Source organism: Oryctolagus cuniculus, chromosome 12 (genome assembly GCF_964237555.1).
Source record: "Oryctolagus cuniculus chromosome 12, mOryCun1.1, whole genome shotgun sequence".
In the NCBI taxonomy this organism is placed as follows: Eukaryota; Metazoa; Chordata; class Mammalia; order Lagomorpha; family Leporidae; genus Oryctolagus; species Oryctolagus cuniculus.
Genome location: NC_091443.1, coordinates 11,058,814 through 11,076,770, shown reverse-complemented (window position 1 = coordinate 11,076,770; position 17,957 = coordinate 11,058,814). Strand labels below are relative to the sequence as shown.

The window sequence follows — 17,957 nt, the reverse complement described above, 5'->3', positions numbered from 1 at the left end:
AAGTAAAGTCAGAGCCAGAACACTGTTTCCAGGATTGAAAAAAAAAAAAACAAAACCACAGTGAAACTTCTCTATGCTATGCGTTTTCCTTCAAACCCACAGGAAGCAGCAGACAGACGGGTTTCAGCCTCACCACTGACCACTGACGGGGACGGCTGACCTCCCCCAACTCACTGACACCAATCGATGGGTGCGGAGAATCTTCCTTAAATTTAACATCAAAGTTTAGTGTGCAAGGTCCTAACATGAAAGCAACAGTTTTAGAAAAGGGAGAAAAAAGAAAAGAGGGTCTTTTCCTAATACTGCAGGGCAATCTGTGCCAGTATATAATCCAGGAGAAAAAGCATTGTATAATTTGATAAATAACTGTCATATGAAGCTGTACTAAAACAAGCTTAAGAACTGTAAAATGTGGTTAGTATTATCAGCTAACTACATAAAGTTTCAACCACGAGTGCTGACAATGCCAATACACCAGCAAAAATCGAAACCCTTTTCCTAAAATCTATAAATCCTAGTGAAAAATATGTGTTGTACAAACTGAGCCGCCCAGAAAGCTATTAGTATATTGAAAATCACTCAAAGTCGCAAACACAATGAAGTGAACTCTCAGTGAGTTATTTCACTTTTAAAGCATTGTTGTGGCCGGCGCCCTGGCTCACTAGGCTAATCCTCCGACTGCGGCGCCGGCACCCTGGGGTTCTAGTCCCGGTTGGGGCTCCGGATTCTGTCCGGTTGCTCCTCTTCCAGGCCAGCTCTCTGCTGTGGCCCGGGAAGGCAGTGGAGGATGGCCCAAGTGCTTGGGCTCTGCACCTGCATGGGAGACCAGGAGGAAGCACCTGGCTCCTGGCTTCGGATCAGCGCGCCGGCTGGCCGCAGCGCCCATTTGGGGGGGTCAACCAATGGAACAAAAAAAAAAAAAGTATTGTTACAGCACATACGTACTGATGTAAGTACCAAAATTAAAATGACCCTGCAACAATCACTCAGAAAACAGTATCCACAGTATCCTCTATAAAGACTTATCATGTAATTAGCTTTGTTCATTAGCTTAACTGTTTTCCACAGTTAAGCTATTTTCCAAAAATTTTCAGCCAGGGCCAGAACTTGGCAGTGATCAGGTGCCACGTGGTATCCCCACGTCCCACATGGGAGTGCTGCTTCACATTTCAGGTCCTGCTATGGCACATGCTGGGAGGCTGTAGAGATGGCTGGGGTGCCTGGGTCCCTGCCACACAGGTGGGGGACCTGGACTGCACTCCTGGCTTTGCAGCCATTTGGGGAGTGAGCCAGCAGATGGAAGGTTTCTCCCTGTCCCCTTCTGTCTCTGCATTTTAAATAAAATGAAAATAAAAGGTTTTTTAGAAATTTGTTTCAGCTATTTTAAAAAGACCACTGTGCTTCACTTGACAAAATAATTCAATTCCTGAGACTAGTGTCAATCAATGATGTAATGGTAAAATCCAGTGGAGATAATTTTCACACTAACCTACAGTACAATTTCAGAGAGCGCTACAGGGGTAAAAACTACTATCCCTGAGACACAGAAAACATCTACGTATGCAGAAATATCTAATAAGCATATATATCTAGTAATAAGCAATAATAAGCAATATCTAATAAGCATACCTAAAAGCACAACCCTAAATTAAATTTACTGCTTCCTCCAAAGTGAAACAGCTTGAAAACCCAGAAGCCCTTCAATTTCCTTCAGCCACTTTCTGTGACTCAACCAATGAAAATGTTCCTATTCACCCCATTTCCTACTGAACACTCTTCGGTAAGGCAGAGAACCACTTTAAAATTCCTGTTTTCAACTTTCAAATAATTTTATATCAAGTTCCTTACGAAACAAAATTCTAAATGCAAATTCAGGTGTATATCACATATAAAACCTTTTTCCCCCATTATTACTTCCTAATATTAGGCTCAAAGAAAATCTTTCCAAAGCAGGTACATTTTTTTACAAAGTAACCAACATTTTCTCATAGTATTTTATGATTCCCTTTACTTATTTCTCTTTTTCGAACATTCGCTTTGATTTTTTGGCATAGGAGGCAGAAAATTATTATTTTATAAAATAGACAGCCAACAGTCTTAGTATTGTTTACTTAGTACCTCACTTCTCTCTCCAATGATCTCCACTTATTTTGATTCATATATTCACAAAGTTCCTCCTGCTGGCTTGACAAACTTAGGCAAGTTACTCTACCTCTGTGTTCAATTTCTTCTCCTCACAGAACAGAGAACAGGGATCGATCCACAGGATTACTGTGGAATTAAATGAACTGACTGGGCACTGAGGGCCATTCGGGAATCACATTGAGCACTGAGGACAACGAGCGCGTAACTGTGCAGATCTTTCTGGACTCTGCGTTCCTCTGTCCCTGAGCTGATACACGACTTGCATTCATAACAAATTAGGTTTCCTGAAAGGACCTTTTTTCCCCAATATTCCGTGGCTATCATTCATTTATCAGATACGCTTGCTTATCAATACATCAGGTTTTCTACAGTACAACATTAGAATTCCATTTGTAACTATTGTATTTATATATCAACTCAAGGAAGACTGGCAAATGCTACAATATTGACTCTCCTCCAGAAAGTATACTGTTTCATTTCATTCAGAATTCACATCCTTCATCAAGTCTCAAGCACCAACATCTGTCACGTGGATGCCTGGGTACACTCTTCTTGGAGAAAGACTTAGTGATGTGTATCAAAAGTTTGATTTACATACCTGTTGACTTAGCAATTCCATTTTGAAGAATCTGACACATAGTAACATACAGGTGCACAGAAATGTGCCAATAAGGCTGCTTATGGTGACAGCCGAACTCTGGAGACTTTGATCTAAAGTATAGCACATTCCTGGGATGGAAAACTAGTCAACCATCACCAAGAATATAGAATTGGAAGCACTGGCTTAGACATGAGTTCTACAAACTGTAAACACTAAGAACGAAAAAGCAAGCAGTAAAATTAAAGTCTTTAAATTTTTTTGGCAACTCTGGGGTGGGGAAAACCAAAGCATCCTCTGCATTTAAGGCAGCACCTGACTCTTAGGAAACACGAAAATCCTTCAAGACTTTAAAGGACACTCGAGAAAGCGGCTAGGCAGCTGGCCATCATTCCCTTTCACATATGTGCTGATGGCTTACCTTGCTTTAGGAAAGATTTCGAGGTGGCCCCATAAAATACGGCATTTTTAAAAATAAGCTGTCAACTCCCATCTCACCCGTACATGCCTACAAATGCTAACACCCCTATACCGTAATATTGAACAAGTAACGCTTGTCAAAATGCCACAAAATCTCAATCATCACACTTGAGGAGGAAAAGGACTCCCAAGTCACCGCACCACCGCGAGCTACAGAAAATCTACTTCTCTCCACGCTGAGATAGCCTCTAACACGGTGCTGCGGGGCCTGTGCGCCGGGGCCACCCTTCAGGACGACGTGACAGACATTCTGCGCGAGACGGAAACAGAGCCCCCCTCCTCGCGGGAGAGGAAGTTCCAGAAAAGGTAAATCACACAGACTGAACTCAAAAACAAGCCAAGGGCCGCCCTCAAAGCCCAGCTCTCCGGACCTACCCTCAGCTTGTGTTTCATCAACAGGAGGTCCAGCTCTCTCTTAAAGAAACACCACGATCCTTGAAGGAATCTACCTGCTGCCACCCAGAGTAACTGCAGAAGCCAAGGTCCCGAGACAGAGTTCAGACACTGCAGGGCCGCGTGCTACCTGCGCCCAGGTGCTAGCAACACACACTTGGGAGAGAAAACCAGACGCCTAACACCACGGCCGGGCCTGCGGGCCCCCACCCGGGCTGCGAAGCGATTTTTCTAAGGGGGAGAGTCCTACTCTTCCCATTTCCGTCCTCCTGTCCCTGTGGGCGAAGAGCAAGTGCTACCTTATGATGGGGAGAGACAGAGACAGAGAGAGAGACAGGGAGAGAGACAGGGAGAGAGACGCTGTCTACAGTGCACAAAAGGGGAGCGCATTCCGACCTGGCTTTGGGGAATCGCAGCTTTTTAACGTAATTTACAAGTTGGTTTCGGAGCAAGAGGCACATTTCAACGTGCACGGGGCAAGCGTCCACTTCCCCGTGGCCCTACAGGTCGGCACTGATCTTTCAGGCTTCCTCGCCCTATTTATTTGTGGAGACACTTTGTGCTACTTCTAAAACCTGACCTCCAATCATTAAGGAGTATTATCAGGTCAATTTTCCCCAAGTTACCTTAGATAAACAATCCAGCAAGGAGCAAAAAAAAAAAAAAAAAAAAAAAAAAAAATCCGCCCAGCTCCTCCCGGGCTGAGTGTTTTGCTGTCTCAGTGCCTTATCGCTGTCGCCCGCATACCGCAGCGAGTGACATCAGACCGAAACTACACGGTTTCGCCGGGGACCGGGCACTGCCCCGGGACGCGCGGCAGGTGGATCCCCAAACCCCGACCTCCCCGCCGCAGGAGACCCGCACCCGGCGCCGCGAGCAGCCGCGCGGGACCTGTTGCGCGCCCCCACCCGCCGACGCCCGAGCCCGGCACCGGCCCCGGCGCCGCCAGCGATGCACCTGCCCGGCTCGGCTCGGCGCGCCCCGGCCCGCGGGCTCCGAGCGGCCCCCGCGCCCGCCTGCCGGCCCGGCCCGCCGCCCCCGGCGCCCGCCTGCGGGGGAGGGCGGGGCGTAAGCCGGCGCCGGCGGGCGGGCGGCAGCGCTCGGCCCGGCTCTGCCCGGCCCGGCCCGGCCCCGGCGGCCGCGCTCACCTTGGCGGCCGCCACTCTGGCGGACATCTTGTCTCTCTCCCGCGCCGCGCGAGGCTCCTCGGACCCGAAACTCCGCGCCGCCCGCGCTCCTCACGCCACAGCCCAAATAAACATCTCCCGAGAGCGAGCGGGGCGGCGGCAGGGGCGGCCGGAAAGGCCCGGCCCACGGGGAGGGGATTCAACTCGGACAAAAGTCCGGGAAGCGCACGCCCCGCCCGGGTCTTCGCGGCGGGGCGCGCCCGGCCGGCGCCTCCCTCAGAGCGCGGCCACTCGCTCGGCCGCCCGGAGCCCTGGCCGCCCGGCCGCGCCGGCCCCCCGGCAGCCCCCGGAGCCCCCCGCCGCGCCCGCGGGCCTCTCCGAGTCTCCTCAGGAGCCGGCTTCCGCACCTAACTTCCCCGGAACGGGAGGCCGGGAAGGGACGCGGCGCCGGCGGGCTGAGCCAGCGCCGGCAACTCTGAGCGGCCACGCAAACCTGCCGGCCCGGCCCACTGAGCATGCCCGGCCGGGAGGGGGCGGGGCGAGCGGCGGGGGCGGGGCCGCGGCGGGGGCGGGGGCGGGGCGAGCTCCGGGGGCGGGGCCCCGGCCCCGGGTGCGACCCCGGGCGCCGCTTTTCCCAAGTAACTCGGAAAACGGTTTCCGCTGCTTGGCGAATGTCGTGCGCAGCCCAGCAGGATTCGCCCCGAGCCGAGAGCCTGCCTGTGATGGCCGCGGCTACCTCGACTTGCTGCAGAGCCGAGCCCTCTGGCCGCGCCGCCGGACCCCGGGCCGCTGCCCCCTGCACCCGGCGGGCCTCCCTGGGGCCGTCGCCGCGAGGAGGACGGAACGCGTCCCGGCTGTGTTCCCGGAAGGCCTGGGCCACGCCGACTGCCCCAGCTGGAAGTGGTGCCCGGGTCCGAGAAGCAGCAGCCCTGGCCCAGCCCGCAGGGGGTCCCCAGATGCCTCCTCCTCCTCCCCACGCCCGGACGGGGATGTCCGCGGAGCGTCGTGCCCGGCCGTGCGGCCGCACGAGGAGGAGGGGCAGGCTCCGGCTCGGGCCGCCTGCACTGCCAAGCCCCGTCCCCCGCGTCCAGCACAGCGGGCCCGGGCCGGGTCAGAAGCCCCCCGGCAGCCTCTTGCCGAAGTGGGAGCATCGCAGATGTGGGAAATTCTTAGTACCGCCAAATGGTCACCCCCTGACGGCCGTCGGGGAGCAACCACAGGCGTGGAGAACAGCACAGACGCCAGCTGTAGAAAGAGCAAACCTGGCCAAGAGGCGGCCACCGGGTGCACGCTTATCCAAGGGAGCAGAAAGTACAGCAGCGATCATTTTGCCACCCAACGTTACCTGAACGAGGAGAGGAAACCGCATTCTACAAATCCAGCGCCGGTTCTCCCCACCCGGCCCCGGGGGGAAAATGGTCGCAGGCGTTCTTGTATTTAAAGTCACTCTGTGCATTACTGAAGTATTTGTTGAGGAGTTGTGATTACAACGTCTTATGAGCAAATGCCATTCTAAGAACTAAAGGGAGTATTAAAAAAAAAAGTGGTCATGGGGGGCAGAATATCAGCCTGGCAGTTAAGAAACCAGTTAGGGCACCTGTGACCCGCATCAGAGGAGCTGGCTGGGGGCCTAGCTCCTGACTGCAGCTGTGGGAGGCGGTGGGGAGGGCACAAGCAGTTGGGTTCCTGCCCCCACCCTGGGAAACTGGGACTGAGCTCCTGGCTTCTGGCTTCAGCCTGGTCCAGCCCCAAACACTGTGGGCATTTGGAGAGTGAGCCGCGAGAGGGGAATGCTCTCCTGATACCTCTTCTCTCCCTCTGCGTCTCAAAAAAAAAAATAATAATAAAATAAAAATAAATTAAAAAAAACGGAAATGAAAGGTGGTCCAGGAAGACCTTTCGCATGGTCTTTACCGCGTAATAAGAGGCTCAGTTTGCCCAAGAACGGCCTAGAATGGGGCTCACCGCACACTGCAGACAGCCCTCCAGTCCCAGGACACCTGTCACTTTCACATCAAGTCTCCCCGGACAGTGGAGATGCTGGGTTACAGCAGTCCGTCACAGCTCTAACACCTGGTCGCAGTTTCCCTTTGCCGTGGTTTAAAACCAAGTGAATCCACACAAGAATACTTCACTTTGAGAATCCCATGCTTTAGAATTACGTTAGGAGCCAGTGTTGTGGCACAGCGGGTTAAGCCACCATCTACAATAGAAGGCATCCCATATTATAGTCCTGGCTGCTCCACTCCCAATTCAGCTTCCTGCTGCTACGCCTGCAGAAGATGGCCCAAGGATGTGGGCCCCTGCCATCCACGTGGGAGACTCGGATGGAGTTCTTGGCTTCAGCCTGTCCCAGCCCTGGCCATTGTAGCCATTAGGAGAGTGAAACAACAGATGGGAGACCTCTCTGTCTCTGTTTCTGTCTCTCTGTTTCTCTCTCTGCAACTGCCTTTCAAATAAATAAATCTTTAAAAAAAATTACAATAATAGATATTTTAATGAATAATACGATCCCTTTTAAAAATTTCAGTGATATTTTAACATCTAAATTAAATCATATAAAGTATGTTTTATGTATCACCTTTTCTACAGATATTTGAGAAAGTTTTTGCATTTGTAAAAGTATATGCATTTTTAAAGAATTAAAAATGTAGCTCCATTCTTATAAGAGTTTATTTTTGGTAAGAGGCTTTGATAAGGAAGTGGGAAGTATAAAGCATAATGTCAGAAACACCCCTTTTAACAGAAGTTTAATCAAACACCAGAACGTGTTCAAGTTACACTACAGTGTTCATATTTGCATATGAACATGGTCACAGCTAACTCACATCATGAGAAGAAACAAAATGCATGTAAATTGGAGATTCTTAAAGTTTAACCAAGAATCTCGGTTGTACAGAGTTAACTTACTTCTGATCATCTAATGCAACTGAACAGGAAACTAAGAAACCACAACACTCACAGCGACAACTTCCTGTGGGATTCTTGGTGTCTGCGGCTCAGAGTAAAAAAAGGGAAATCTTAGTAAATCTTAGCACCACCTATTGAAACAACCCTGACCAAAAGAACTACTGTAGAAGCATGACACTTTATATATATATATAAATATATACATTCATAAATATGTATACATACATATTTCTGTTACAGAAAAGGTCCTTAGAAAACCATGGTGCTGAGGCTGGTGCTGTGACATAGCAGGTAAAGCCACTGCCTGCAGTGCCGGCATCCCATGTGGGTGCCGGATTCTAGTCCCAGCAGCTCCACTTCCGATCCAGCTCTCTGCTATGGCCTGGGAAAGCAGTGGAAGATGGCCCAAGTGCTTGGGCCTCTGCACCCACGTGGGAGACCCAGAACAAGCTCCTGGCTCCTGGCATCAGATCAGCCTCTCTCTCTGCCTGTGCCTCTCTGTTACTCTGCCTTTCAAATAAATTAATCTTTAAAAAAAAGAAAAAAGAAAAAGAAAACCATGGTGCTATTTTTGAGATAAGCTGTGCATAGGGGATATATCATGGCACTACAGCACAGAGTGAGACAGTCTTGATAATGCCATAGACAAGAACATACAAAACACCATTCGTAGACCATTATCAAGGCATTGTAACCACAGCAAAACATAAGTAATCCTAGGCTCATTCCTAAGTCATATCATATAAGATTTGACAAAGTCTGAATTGTCCTCAGCCAATGAATTCATAATAATAAATATGAAGTAAGGAAGAACCTTTTAAGACTCATAAAGTTTCCAGATTTCAAAATCCAGTAAGATTTAAAGAAAAAGAAGACTTTAGGCATGCAATATCAAATTGCCAACATTTTATCTTATTGTGCAAAGTAAAAACCTTTTAAAACAAACATTATTCTCCATTTTTTTAAAAAGCACATTTAATATGAATAACAAGTCATTTTTCATTCAGTTGAGAATAAAGCACCATCTCTCCTAAAGAGAACTCCTCCTGTGGGGCCAGCCTTCTGTGACTGAGGCCAGGGGGAGCGCTTGCTTGTTGGGGTCCTGAGTCTCATGCAAGCAGACAGATGACAAGCTCCATAAATCCCCGAGTGTCTCTGACTCATCCTGAAGCCATCTGCCCTCCACTCTTCACAGCAGCTACTCTGCATCCTATGCATTCTGAGGGTCCCTCAAAGACCTTCTTCCTCAGCCCAAGGAACAGCTCTTCCCAGAACCCACAGAGAAACTGGAGATCAAGGAATGGCAACACTGTTCCCTTCCTGCCTGAACACTGAGGAGCCCGAGCCCTCGAGTGAGAGAGCATTGCTTCCCTTCTGTTTCCCGCCCCCGGATGTTGAATCCCAGCTGACCCCCTCAGCTGTGAGCCCTCTCCCCATCATCTCCATCGTCTCCTACGCTGCAGAATTCCACCTTGCAGGACTCAAGCTTCCAGAGTGGTTAAGATGCCGCTTGAGACGCTCACATCCCAAATCTGAGCGCCTGGGCTTCAGTCTCGGCTCTGCTTCCCGTTCCGGCTTCGGACTAACGCCCACCCTGTGAGGCAGCAGGGGACAGTTCCAGTACTTGGATCCCTGCCACCCACGGGGGAGACCAGGATGAGCTCCTGGGCTCCCGATTTACTTCCTAGCCCAGATTCTGCTGTGTAGCCAACCGAGGAGTGAACAAGCAGATGGGAAGAATCAACCTTTCTCTCTCTCTCTCTCTCTCTCTCTCTGCCTTTTAAAAAGTCAATTTTTAAAAAAGAATTAAAGCCGGCACCGCGGCTCACTAGGCTAATCTGCTGCCTTGTGGCACCGGCACACTGGGTTCTAGTCCCGGTCAGGGCGCCGGATTCTGTCCTGGTTGCCCCTCTTCCAGGCCAGCTCTCTGCTGTGGCCCGGGAGTGCAGTGGAGGATGGCCCAAGTGCTTGGGTCCTGCACCCCATGGGAGACCAGGAGAAGCACCTGGCTCCTGCCTTCGAATCAGCGCAATACGCTGGCCGCGGTGGCCATTGGAGGGTGAACCAACGGCAAAGGAAGACCTTTCTCTCTGTCTCTCTCTCACACTGTCCACTCTGCCTGTAAAAAAATAAAAATAAATAAATTTTTTTTCAAAAAAAAGAATTAAGATTTCCTCTGACACCCCCAGATGCCCTGCAAAGGCCTGTACCCATGCAGAGGTACATGCCCCCTGTAGAAGCAAGGGCCCTGAACTCAGCTTGATGATACACAGTTGCTGTCTTGCATCGGAGCGGTTTTAGTTTTGGATCTGTGTTTTGCAAGGGAAGGTCTGTGGGACAGCAGGCATGCCCTGGGGGTGCGGGGCCTCTGACTTCATGTGGCCCCCACCTCCTGTGGCCTCCCTGGGAGGGGTTCTGGGCTGTCCACTCTGATGAGGGGTTCTGATGCCCCTTTGGCCCCCCCCCACCCTGCCCTACCACCTCTGTCCTGGACAAGGATCTGAGCATGGGATGGGGTTGAGTACGTGGACTTCCAGCCTCTTAGGCCACACAAGAGCCCAAGCAGGTCGAGCCACTTCCCCAACTGGTGCAAACCACGTCTCACTTGGTGCCAAGCCGTCCAGACAGGGACTTTAACCATCCTGGGTGGTGGCTGTCTACTGTGGGTTAGAGCAGCAAGCCTGGGGCTCTACTTCCCCAGACCCTGTGCCCAGCAAGACAACTGGGTCAGACAGGAAAGGGATCCAGACAAGCCAGCAGGCCCAGCACAGCACAGCAGCACATGCACAACAGGACCCCAGGCTCTGGGAGAGTCTGTGCCCATTGTAGCTTCCTTCCCTCAGGCCCAGAGATGCCTCCGGGGCTGGCTGCCTGGCTGGGGACCAGCATCCTCTCTTCCTCCTTCCACCCTTCCTGAGTCTGGCTGTTTGTCTCTTCGGGCCATGAAATATGAATTGTGGATTTCAATGATTCCTCACATTGCTTAAATACGCTGAGGTTTGCTTTGAACACTGGTGTTACACAACATAAACACCAAAAATTCTTGCTGGTTATTCACATTTTTTAAAGATTTATTTATTTATTTTAAAGGCAGAAATATATGGCAGGGGGAGGGGAAGGGAGAGAGAGAGAGAAAATCTTCCATCTCTAGTTCACTTCCCAAATGGCCCGGGCTGGGCCAGGCTGAAGCCAGGAGCCTCATCCAGGTCTCCCACATGGGTGTGGGGGCCCAAGCACTTGGGTCATCTACTGCTTTCTCAGGTGCATTAGCAGGGAGCTGGATTGGAAGAAGAGCAGCTATACACAAACTGGCACCCATATGGGATGGCGGCACTGCAGGCGGAGGCTTAACTTTCTACACCACAGCACTTGCATGCTAGTTATTCCCATTTTATGTTAGTCTTTACTTAGGACGACACCGCAAATCAAATAAAAAACATGCCAAGTCAAAACGGAGACCTCGGAAGCAAAGAAAATAAACACATGTACATTTCACGGCAGTTTGCTTTTGGAGCACAGAGTCCAGCTTTTCATTTTGTACTAAATTCCAGATTATAGGCATCTCTGAGTCTACTTCTCCCTGGTAGACACTCTTCTCGCAGCATGTGGCAAGCTCCCCAGGTCTCTCTGCTCTTGCGAGCCCAGGGCCCTCCACACTCACCCTTGTCTCCGTGATTGTATCACACAATGAAAATCTGCCTCAGCATTTAAAAATTCCTCTCTCTCTCTCTGCCTTTCAAATAAAATGAAAAATAAATAAGGAAAAAGATTTTAAAACTTTGTAAAAGAGAAAAAATATGTATACTTTTTCCAAAAAAATCAGGAAAACTCAGAAGAAATAAAAATATTACTTTTAGAGGAGGGAGAAGCCAGTAAAGATGAGACTTTTCTAGATTAACTCTGTAAATTTGTATGACTTTAGAAAAATTAAAATATGGGTATTTTATGTAGAAAAAATGAAATCAAGATAAAAGCTATCTGAAAAAGCTGAAAACAAACTGGAGAAAACTTAATCTACATTAAACTGGTAAGCTAACCATGCAGAAAAGAGAATTATTTCCAGGAACCCTAACATATTATCAGAAAAACAGCATTGCAAAGAAATCTCCAATTTTATTCAGTAGTCTGTTACCATATTACTTTGTTATATGAGTGTGTGTGCATTAACTAATTCAAACTGCTACACAGTTGATAGCTTATCATCTATATATCATGTACTAACTAGTACACATTATTATATTTAACATAGAGTGGCATTAACATACATCTATTTCAAATGTCAGCATTATTAAATATGTAATAGTTTCAAAGCGACATATAACTATATGCACAATTTCAAACTATACTGCTAACATCAAAACATATATCAGTATACGCTAGTAACACTAATATTGCATGTTACTAGACTAATAGATATTATTATATGTTAACATTGTTAGGAACCAAGCTATTTCAACTAAGAGAAAAGAGAAATAAGTATAAAATCAAAGAAGTTCAATAAAATTTTTCAAATTTGAATTTAAGTTGGAAAAAAATCAGTATAACAATATTATATTATAGTTATTTCTACCTCTGATCCTTGAAAAAGATTAGAAGCAATGAAAACTCAATAGCACTGAGAACTCCTTATGCCCATATCAGAATCCCCACTCAGGAACGGCTGAATGCAGGTCTTAAGCAAGAAATACTTGAGTACAAGATAATCTCAAAATATTTAACTGTGCCAGAAAACAAGGGAGTTCTCCACAAATAATGGATCAAAAGGATACAGAAGCAAACAACCTGGAGCTCCCAAGGGCCAAAGATGATACAATTTGACCCTCAAAAGACAGAAAAAGAATGCAATTGACTGAAACATACTATTCAGAACTCCTGAATTCCTAATAACAAGAAAACAGGAAGAAAGGGAGACAACACCCAAAATAACATTAGCTTACTGAGCAGCCCTGGATACAACCTGGGCCTCGACTCCTTACTCCATAAGCTGTCATCTAAAAGGAAAGAATACATTTTGTATTGACTCTTACTCAGATGGGAAGTTCCTCCAAGAGCAGCTCCCGCTAAGAAATCTAGAAGGAAGAGAGACTAAGACCATTTTCTTGGACACTTCATAGCGTCACGCAATGATCAGCAAAGGATCCATCCTGGTACCACCGAAAATAAGGCAAATAAGCACTCGTGCCTCCCACCCCAAGCAACAGGAAGCATTGTCTATGAAGCAGAAGCAGATCTGAATGAAGTCCAGCCCACAGGGCTGCCTCTCAGGGACAGAAATGCCTGGGATGGACGCGCAAGACAAAAGCCTCTACCTGGATGCAAAGACAAAGCTGGGTGGTTCTATACAGGAAACCATGTTTCAAACAAGGTAACAGAAAAAAGGCAAAGCAAAGTCAATTGGGACATTTGTGGACCTCATGTGGGCTTCTTTCCAAATCTTACTGTAAAAAGATATTTTCAAGGCAGTTGAGAACTCTGATTATAAGCTGAGCATTAGAGGATACCAAGATGTGACAATGACATCGTGGCCATATAAGAAGGCACCCCTTTCTAGGAGACACATGTTGAAACACAGAGAAAGATGTGAAGAAAACAGAGAAGGCCAACGGAATATTGAAAATCGGTTAATCCAGGTGAGAAGCAAATGGAGAGTTGACTATCCCGCAGTATTCTGTTTCCTTGGCGGTGGGGAAGGAGGGTTGAGTGCTGGTGTACATTTCACTTTGTTTTTATCAGACAATCAACAAAACAGAAATACTCTGTGAGCTAAGGTCGGTAGGCTATAAGCCGTTGTCATAAATTCTTCCCATCCCGGTGTCAGTGTGGCATGGCAGCTCTTCCCAGCAACAGGGGGAGTCTTCCCTTCGTTCCCTGGATGAGCAGTGAGACCCGTTCCCTGGATGAGCAGTGAGACCCGTTTTGATCAAAGGGCAAACAGGACACACCCGGAGGCTTGGAAAGCACTTGGGCCTTGAGGCCTGCTCTCCTGGGTTGCTAAAAATCCTGAGACATTCATGGGAGAAGCCCAGAGAAATGAAAGGCCAGAGCTGACATCTGCCAATCTCTAGGGAAAGGGAATTCATCCAACTCCAGACAAGCCACAAACTTGCTGCATCTACGGGAGCCAGGCAAGCCCAGCCAAAGACCCACTCAGCTGATCTGGGCTCTGTTTGCCACAGAATCACAATTCTTTCTTAAATGCTAAGCATTGGGGAGGTTTGTTACACAGCAGAAACTGAGACTTAAGGCTAACCCCACAGATGTACTATACACATATGTGCACACACGCACACACACACACATACACACAAGACGAGCTTAGTACTGTGGAGTGCCTGGCATGTACTCAAGGTTTGTGAGTGGAAATTTCATGTCCCCAGATAATGCTCTATCTGGTAGCCGGCACTGCGGCATAGCAGGTTAAGCTGCCGCCTTCAATGCCAGCATCCCATATGGCACCAGTTCGAGTCCTGGCTGCCCCACTTCTGATCCAGCTCCCTGCTAATGCACCTAGGAAAGCAGTAGAAGATGGCCCAAGTGTTTGGGTCCTTGTACCCATTTGGGGGACCTAGATGAAGCTCCTGGCTCCTAGCTTCAGCCTGGCCCAGTCCCGGCTGTTGAGGCCATTTGGTGAGTGAAACAGTAGATGGAAGATCTCTTCTCTCTCCCTCTCTCTCTGTAACTTTGCCTTTCAAACAAATCAATCTTTAAAAAAAAAAAAATTCAAGTAAATTATGACTGATCCATTTAGCTGAATCACGTAACTTTAACGTAATCCTCAGGAGGGGATTTGGCCTCATATTTAAGACACTGGTTAGGATGCCTCAGTACCACACTGGAGTACCTTGTGCCCTAGTACCACACTGGAATACCTGGGTTCAATTCATAGCTCTGGCTCCTGATTCCAGCTTCCTATCAATGCAAACCCTGGGAGACAGCAGTGATCACTCAAGTAATTACCCTGGCCATTGTAAGCATCCAGGGAGTGAACCAGCGGATGGGAATATTTGCTGTGTCTCTCAAATAAATAAATAATTAATTTAAAAAATAATTCCCACAAGGATTGTGTAGCTCCTCTTAATATCATTAGCAAAACACTGTCCTCTAAAAGGAAAAAATCAAGATAGCTAAATATGCCTCCATACTAGTAGCTACTTATTTGGAAAATACTTTAAAATTAATTTGATGCTTTAATTTTTTATGAATACAGCTATTTTCAGAACATTAGAATTACTGTCTGCACAAATGCCACCCACACGTACATGATGATTTAGCTAACTTCTTTATGTTTTTTTAAACAGTATAATTTTTAAAATATTTATCTATTTATTTAAAAGACAGCATGAAAGAAAGAGGGGGGAAAGGCACACAGAAAGAGATCTTCCATCCTTTGGTTCTCTCCCCAAATGCTTGACAATAGCCAGGGATGGGCCAGGCGAGGCCAAAGCCAGGAGTCAGGAGCCAGGAACTCCATCCAGGTTTCCTTTGTTGGTGGCAGCAACCCAAGTACCCCCATGTGCATTAGCAGGGAGCTGGATCAGAAGCAGGGAGGAGCCAGGACTTGAACCAGGCCCTCCAGTGTGGGAGGCAACCCAAGTTGTGGCTTAAACCCAATGTGCCACTATGCCTGCACCCATATAATTTTTATTTTATTTTTTTAAAGATTTATTTATTTGAGAGGCAGAGTTACAGAGAAGGAGAGACACAGAGAGAGGTCTTCTATGTGCTGTTTCATTCCCCAGATGGCTACAATTGCTGGAGCTGGGCCGATCCGAAGCCAGGAGCCAGGAGCTTCTCTTGGGTCTCCCACACAGGTACAGGGGCCCAGGGACTTGGGCCTTCTCAGGCACAGTAGCAGGGAGCTGGCTTGAAAGTGGAGCAGCCGGGATACCAACCAGCACCCATAAGCGATGCTGGCATCACGGGTGAAGTTTTAACCTACTATGTCACAGCACTGGCCCCCAAGTATAATTTTTTATAAGTACATTTTTTAAAGTACCAGAATTGTATGAGTAAAGGATGATATTTTATACTATTTTGCATGAGCAAACTATTACTTTGTAAATGTAGCCTTGGGGGTGCTAAGGTTTGGAATTAACATTCTTCAGCAATGTTGAACCACACAAAAACTCATTAAATATGGTATTCAGGAAGAATGGACATTAAAAGCTAAGGATAACCGGTGGCAGCTTCCTTATGTGTGAAACTCAGCTTGAAAAAAAGGGCAACTTGGGGCTGAGCTGCAGGTGGTGCGGCAAACACCAGGGCAGCCCAGGGCTCCCTGGCTCTGGGGAGCACTCTGCTCCCTCTGCTGGCTTCTGCCCTGCCTCCCTGCAGGGTAACACAAGGGCCCAGGGAAACCACCAGCCTCGCTGCCATCCTCCCCAACACTAAGCTGATGTTCTCTGGTGAACAAAGCGTGGACACAGATGGCGAAGGCATCAGAGGGCACAAGATCTGGGCGTGGTCTTCTGGGAGAAAGTTTCTTTATCCACACAATGGAGGGGCAAGGTCGCAGGGGAGTGGGCGGGTGGGGAGTGGGCTATCTGAACTTTAAGTAGTTAAAAGCTAAAGATCTTTTTCCTCCCAAAGGCCAGTGTGGGATGTGTTTATTTCTGGGTCATACAAGTTTTAGAAAGATACATATTATAAAACTGCATACTTTGTGTCTATGACAAGCCCTAATTTTAAATGTGTTTCATTTTAAATGTGAATACTATTTCCATAAGGGAGTGCATATTATGCGAAAATCAGAAGTTTTATAAAAGCTGTGCCAATTACAAAACACACACAGAAACCCAGCGAGGCTTAAGTGTGTGTGTGGGAGAGTGTGTTTTGAAAGGGTGTGGTTTCCTCTGGATTGTTTGGAAACACTCTGACAAAGCCAAGTTCATTTCTCTGATACCCTGAATACAGGAAGGAACTGGTGCCCAAAATAGCATAAGGTAAGATCATACTTATACCTAGAATCAGTTGCAGTCAGCTAAGACATGTGCTGAACAACCAGAAGATTTCAAATTTGCATTCTGCTTTTTGGAGACCATCCTCACAATGAACTGTAATAGAAAATTTAGCAACACCTAGAATACTTTCACTCATTCATTCATGCATTCATTTTTTTTTTCATCTCTCCAACAAACATGGATGCTTCTCTAACTATGTGCCAGACACTGATTTTCTTCTAAAATTTCCAGGTCCCCCCCGCCCCTTTTTTTCATTTTAAATTTAGCATTCCCTTCCACGCCTATCTTTGTTAGGGACTGCATTCAGATTATTCATGGATGCATTTACATCGCTGACATTATGAGCAGAATACTTAGTAGGGGAAAAATGCAACCCACAGGGTCAAAACTTCACAGGGTGACGGTGACGCAGGAGGAGCCAAGACGTGCGTGAGCAGTGTGGGACTGGCTTCAGTGTCCCCACCTGGGGGGATCCGGAGGAGGGTCAGGAAGCCAGACCAGCTGTGCTGGTGCTTTTTACGGCTTCTATTGTTCTGAGAAGTTACTCAAGGACTGACCAGTTTTTACAGAGTCAACCCAGGACACAGCCGTGACAGGCAAGACAATAAAATGCAGGCTGTTCTTCAAATTCTCCTGTTAAAAGCTAATCACCAATATGAAAGAGCCTCAAGGAGGTGACTGGGCCTCTGGGAAGATGAACTTGATAAAAAGGGCCGGAGGGAGGGACTCACCCTTTCTGCCCTGCCCCCTCTCTGCCCTGCAGGGACACAGCATCCGGACCACAGAGGAAGCCGTGTCAGGGCACCAGCTGTGAGGCTGAGAGCACTCCTTACCTGATTCCAAATCTGTGGGTGCCCCGTGCTCTGGGGTCCTTTAAAATAATTACAGATTATTCTGTCCTTTACAAGAGGCTGCAAACTGCTCTCTCTACTCAGCCATCCCTGAGGTTTTTTAAAAGAATTTTTTAAAATTTATTTGAAAGGCAGGATTACAGAGAACCATGAGAAATAAATTTCTACTGTGTATAAATTAATAATATTTTGTGATAGAAGAACAGACTGAGATAGACAGAGAGGAAATGATTATACATGCTACACTGTAAGCTAAGAACTAGTTGCATATGTGGGGTTATACATTAGTCTGTGTTATTTACCTGCTACAGAAATGTTAATATTTAAACAAAACACCATTAGAACTGGTTAACAGTGGTAATTAGTAGCCATTAATAGGATGAATTAAGAGATAAGTGGGAAAAATATAGCAATACTTAAAATGTTTCTGTTCCCTGACACAGTGATTTATTCTTAATTCTTTATTGGCTTTTCAAATTCAGTAGGTTTAACA

General features: G+C 47.4%; 1 protein-coding gene across 9 annotated transcripts in view; it reads right to left on the bottom strand.

Moving 5' to 3' along the window:
- TJP1 (tight junction protein 1) overlaps positions 1 to 17,957 on the bottom strand; it is a 261,027-nt gene that overhangs the window by 103,793 nt on the left and 139,277 nt on the right. For 3 of the 9 annotated variants that reach the window (XM_051822267.2, XM_070053526.1, XM_070053527.1), the window contains exon 1: positions 4,765 to 5,245. The exons of the other annotated variants lie outside the window; for them this stretch is intronic. In XM_051822267.2, coding sequence (XP_051678227.1) covers positions 4,765 to 4,791 — 27 coding nt within the window. In that variant the 5' untranslated portion in view covers positions 4,792 to 5,245. Of the gene's footprint in view, positions 1 to 4,764; positions 5,246 to 17,957 lie in introns of those variants that run through there. 9 annotated transcript variants of the gene reach the window in all.